Source organism: Muntiacus reevesi, chromosome 3 (assembly GCF_963930625.1).
Source record: "Muntiacus reevesi chromosome 3, mMunRee1.1, whole genome shotgun sequence".
Classification (NCBI taxonomy): Eukaryota; Metazoa; Chordata; class Mammalia; order Artiodactyla; family Cervidae; genus Muntiacus; species Muntiacus reevesi.
The window spans coordinates 117274577-117279510 of record NC_089251.1 but is presented as its reverse complement, the minus strand read 5'-3'; the positions used below and the strand labels follow the sequence as shown (position 1 = coordinate 117279510).

The 4934-nt window shown below is 59.7% G+C and overlaps 1 protein-coding gene across 1 annotated transcript; it reads left to right on the top strand.

The window, feature by feature from the left end:
- The first annotated feature begins 359 nt into the window (after positions 1-359).
- Positions 360-3293, top strand: LOC136163163 (intestinal-type alkaline phosphatase-like). The gene is made up of 11 exons (XM_065927602.1): positions 360-432; positions 513-629; positions 744-859; positions 1051-1225; positions 1305-1477; positions 1720-1854; positions 1943-2015; positions 2112-2246; positions 2338-2529; positions 2753-2869; positions 2998-3293. The coding sequence occupies exons 1-11, from the start codon at positions 360-362 to the stop codon at positions 3291-3293; spliced, it is 1602 nt and encodes a 533-aa protein (XP_065783674.1).
- The last annotated feature ends 1641 nt before the right edge of the window (positions 3294-4934 follow it).

Sequence of the window (4934 nt, the reverse complement as noted above, 5' to 3'; positions counted from 1 at the left end):
GAGGAGCCTCAGTCAGGACCTTGAAAATGTTCCTCAGGCCTAAGCCTTCTGCCCCCTAATCCCCACCCCTCCCTGAGGAGACAGCTGGGGACCATCCTGTGAGGGAGGGACCTGTATCCTCAGGACTCCTGCTGGCTCAGCCACACCCACCAGGTCCCTCTGGCAACAGGGCTCAAAGTCATAGGGCAGGTAAGGGGCAGGGTGTGGCCACCCGGGAAACTGGGAGGGACACTGGGAGACTTTTAAAGCAGGGAATTAAGCCCGGGCAGCCAGTGTTGCAGCTTGTAACCTGGTGTCCCAGCCTTGCCCGAGACCCGGCCTCCCGAGGTCCCATCCTGACCCTCCGCCATCACACAGCCATGCAGGGGGCCTGCGTGCTGCTGCTGCTGCTGCTGGGCCTGTGGCTACAGCTCTCCCTTGGCCTCGTCCCAGGTAATCAGGCAGCTCCCGGCAGCCCCTACTCACAGGGGACGGCCCCAGGCTCACCTGACCTCCACTCTCCCCTTGGGCAGTTGAGGAGGAAGACCCCGCCTTCTGGAACCGCCAGGCAGCCCAGGCCCTTGATGTGGCTAAGAAGCTGCAGCCCATCCAGACAGCCGCCAAGAATGTCATCCTCTTCTTGGGGGATGGTGAGTGCGCTAAGCTGGTCCACCCCCTGTCCCCCCACAACCCTGGGGCCCTGGGCTGCTGGCTGACCCAGGCTGGCCCTAGGAACTCAGACCTGACACAGTGTGTACCTTCAGGAATGGGGGTTTCCACGGTGACAGCCGCTCGGATCCTAAAGGGGCAGATGGATGGCAAGCCGGGACCTGAGACACCCCTGGCCATGGACCAGTTCCCCTACATGGCTCTGTCCAAGGTAAGGGCCAAGTGACCTCAGGGTGGTCTACACTAGAGGGGTGGGTGTGGGCCTAGGGAGCAGGGTAGGAGGGAAAGCCCCAGGAGGGCTGGGGTCTGAGATAGGGGCCAGGGGCTGTGAGGATGGACCCAGGGCCTGGGTCAGGAGCTGGGTGTCTACCCCAGCAGAGCTGAAGGCATCTCTGCCCCCAGACATACAATGTGGACAGAGATGTACCAGACAGCGCAGGCACGAGCACCGCCTACTTGTGTGGGGTCAAGACCAACATGAGGACCATCGGTGTAAGTGCAGCCGCCCGCTTCGACCAGTGCAACACGACACGTGGGAATGAGGTCACGTCTGTGATGAACCGGGCCAAGAAAGCAGGTGGGCTTGGGGGTCAGTTTCTTGGGCAGACACAGGCTCAGAGATCTTGGTGGCCCGCTGTGACCTCTGCCACCCTTAGGGAAGTCAGTGGGAGTGGTGACCACCACCAGGGTGCAAGATGCATCACCAGCCGGGGCCTACGCGCACACCGTGAATCGAGACTGGTTCTCCGATGCTGACCTGCCTGCCGATGCACAGACGTATGGCTGCCAGGACATCGCCACTCAGCTCATCTACAACATGGACATTGACGTGTGACATGATGGGCACGGGGCGGGGCTGGGCAGAGGGGGTGGGACACACTCTCGACACAGTTCCAGGCAGCTCAGAGTCCTGGGGTCTCGCAGGGTCTCTGTGTTGCTGGGGTTGGAGGTCACCTGTAGGAGTTAACTGGTGGGCAGGAGTTGACTGGGGAGGCAGGGACTGTGTGAGGGGGTGGGTGAGTAAAGGGCCAGCCAGGCCCTGAACCCACCTGCCCTAATCTCTGGCCCCAGGTGATCCTGGGTGGAGGCCGAAAGTACATGTTTCCCGAGGGGACCCCAGACCCTGAATACCCACACGATGCCAGTGAGAATGGAGTCCGGAAGGACAAGCGGAATCTGGTGCAGGAGTGGCAGGCCAAGCACCAGGTGATGTGGGCTCATGGGTGCAGGGGCTATAGCGGGACCGGGGTTGGGGTGTCGGCTATGGGCTGAGGCCTGGTTCTGCCCCACCCAGGGAGCCCAGTATGTGTGGAACCGCACGGCGCTCCTTCAGGCATCCACCGACTCCAGTGTAACACACCTCATGGGTAACGACCCCACCCACCCCCACTATCCTGTCCAGGATGGGTGCCATGGCCCCCCATCCCTAGCTTGAGGGTCACCATTGGTCCCTTTTCCAATAGGCCTCTTTCAGCCAGGAGAAATGGCCTATGACATCTTCCGAGACCACACCACGGACCCATCCCTGGAGGAGATGACGGAGGCGGCCCTGCGAGTGCTGAGCAGAAACCCTCGGGGCTTCTTCCTCTTCGTGGAGGGTGAGTGGCATCTCCTTGCGGATCAGAGGGGGAAGGGGCGGCACTCAGGGTGGGTCTGGCATCACTCACCTTCCACATGACTTTCTTGCAGGAGGCCGCATTGACCATGGACATCATGCAAACATAGCTTATCGGGCGCTGACTGAGACAATCATGTTTGACAATGCCATCGCCAAGGCTAGCCAGCTCACCAGTGAAGCAGACACACTGACCCTTGTCACCGCCGACCACTCTCATGTCTTCACTTTCGGTGGCTACCCACTTCGTGGGACCTCCATTTTCGGTAATCCCACGGACAGTGGCAGGTCCTTGCCCCTAGATTACCTGGCACAAAGTGTTCTGAACCAGTTCCTTTATCTACCAAGTGGAGTGATAATAGCAACTGCCCTACCTCACTCCAGTAAGGATTAAACCAGTGAACAAACCAGAGGTACCTCGGCCTAGCACACAGGAAGCGCCTCAAAAGTTGGGGTCAGTGTGATCACAGGTTCTCCTCTACCCTGCAGGGCTGGCCGATGGCAAGGCCAGTGACCGCAAGTCTTACACCTCCCTCCTCTATGGCAATGGCCCGGGGTACCGGCTGAACATGGGCTCACGACCTGACGTGAATGAAAAGCAGAGCAGTGAGTGCAGTGGGTGGGCCCTGGGGAGCAAGGGAGGGGTGCATGGGAGGAGGGAAGACCCTACTACGGAACTCCTGGGAGGGGGAGGCCGCCTCCCTGCCCTCCCTGAACCCCCTCCCTCCTCTCAGTGGATCCCGAGTACCAGCAGCAAGCCGCCGTGCCCCTAGGGAGCGAGACCCACGCCGGTGAGGACGTGGCAGTGTTTGCACGAGGCCCGTGGGCACACCTGATGCACGGCGTGCAGGAGCAGACCTTCGTGGCGCATGTCATGGCCTTTGCTGCCTGCGTGGAGCCCTACACCACCGACTGCCACCCTCAGCCCCCCAGCGGTCCTTCGGATACTGCCCACCAGGCTGTCTGCCCATCCTCACTGGCACTGCTGGCCGGGGCCCTGCTGCTGCTGCTGGTGCCTGCCCTGCACTGACCCCCACCCACCTGGGCCTCAGGGCCTCCTCCCCACCTCCAACCTTACTGGGCCCAAACCACCCTGGAAGCTGAGATCCTGACTTTCCTGTGAGAGCCACCGTCCTCAGTGCCCCAGACCTCAGTGGCCTCAGCTATTTTGAGGAGCTGCCCCATATTCGAGGATATTCCAGGCAGGACCTCAGGCAGGGCCTCAGGCCTCAGGATATTCCAGGCAGACCATGCAGTCTCTTCTCCCCAGCCAATAGCCCTGGCTGAGGACCAGGCTGGCACCAGAGGTGTCCCCCACAGCAGACCAGGACCTACCAGACCCCCACTGGGGGCTTCCGGGAGGTGTGGTTTCTGGTTGCCTGACTTTCGGGAGGCATAGCTCCCAGGGAGCTGTGGCTTCCCATCCTCCTGGAACCCACCCTGTGGGCACCTCACCTGCCAAAGAGACATCTGGGGCCAGGCGTGCCGGGTGGCCCTCAACACAAAGTCTTCAGCGGCCCCTCCTAGGAAGCCAGCGGTACCTTTACAGAGGAGACAGTGACACAGAGGAGAGGACACTTGTCCTAGGTCCCTCAGCTGCTGTGAGGGTGGCCCCAGTGGCCCTTCCAGGCTGGTGGATCCCAGGAGCAGCGGGGGAGCTGGGGGGTGGGGACACAGGCCCCGTCCTCCTGGGAGGGAGGAAGCAGCCCTCAAATAAACTGTGTTAAGTGTGATACAGGAGTGATGTGTGTGGGAAGAAAAGCCCTTAACAGGTGGAGGCACAGAGTGTGTGTGTGAGGGGGCTGGTGATTCACATCAGGAGGTCAGGGAGGGGCTGCTGAGAGGCTGACACTGAGCAAAAACTAAAGGCAGTGAGAGTGGGAGCAACGCAGGTGCAGGGGCCCCAAGGGGGCGTCAGCAGAGCCAGGTGAGGCCAGCATCAGGACCAGCTGGGAGGAGCAGGGCAGGTAAAGAAGGTCAAAGCTGAGGGAATGGGAGGATGGGGGAGGAGCTGAAACTTCATCCAGAGTGTGGGAGGGGAATGGAAGGCTGTGAGCACGGACTTAACAGGACTGGATGACTCTAGAAAATATCATGCTGGCTACTGAGAAGGGAGTGACAGAGGATGAGATGGTTGGATGGAATCACCAAATCACAGGACATGAGTTTCTGAGCAAGCTCGGGGAGGTCGTGAAGGACAGGGAAGCTGTGTTTTTGTTTGAAGGCTGATGGATGGGGTGGGCATGGGGCAGAGGTGGGAGCTGGGGAACCAGAGAGGGAGTACAAGTGAAAGTGGAAGTTTCACATTTCTTCCTTTCTTTTGACTGTGTTGGGTCTTTGTTGCTGCTAGTGGCCTCTCTCTAGTGGTGAGTGGGGGTTACCATCTAGCTGAGATGTGAGGGCTTCTCGTGGTGGCTTCTCTTGTTGCAGAGCACAGGCTCTAGGATGGGTGGGCTTCAGTAACTGCAGTTTGTGGGCCCAGTTGTATCACAGCCTGTGGGATCTTCCCAGATCATAGATTTAATCCCTGTCCCCTGAACTGGCAGTCGGATCCTTAACCACTGGACCACAAGGGAAGTCCCTAATATTTCTGAGCTCTAAAAACATTCCAGAGCAACCACTCCAAAAAAACTATACTGATTCCGTATGTAACTCATCCTAAAGGGAGTAT

What these genes read in the sequence shown, in the direction of transcription:
- LOC136163163 (XM_065927602.1), top strand. Translation starts at nt 360, where the DNA reads ATGCAGGGGGCCTGCGTGCTGCTGCTGCTGCTGCTGGGCCTGTGGCTA. An exon ending in CATCCTCTTCTTGGGGGATG is followed by an intron (nt 630 to 743) that starts GTGAGTGCGCTA and finishes GTGTACCTTCAG; the next exon opens with GAATGGGGGTTTCCACGGTG. An exon ending in GAACCGGGCCAAGAAAGCAG is followed by an intron (nt 1,226 to 1,304) that starts GTGGGCTTGGGG and finishes TGCCACCCTTAG; the next exon opens with GGAAGTCAGTGGGAGTGGTG.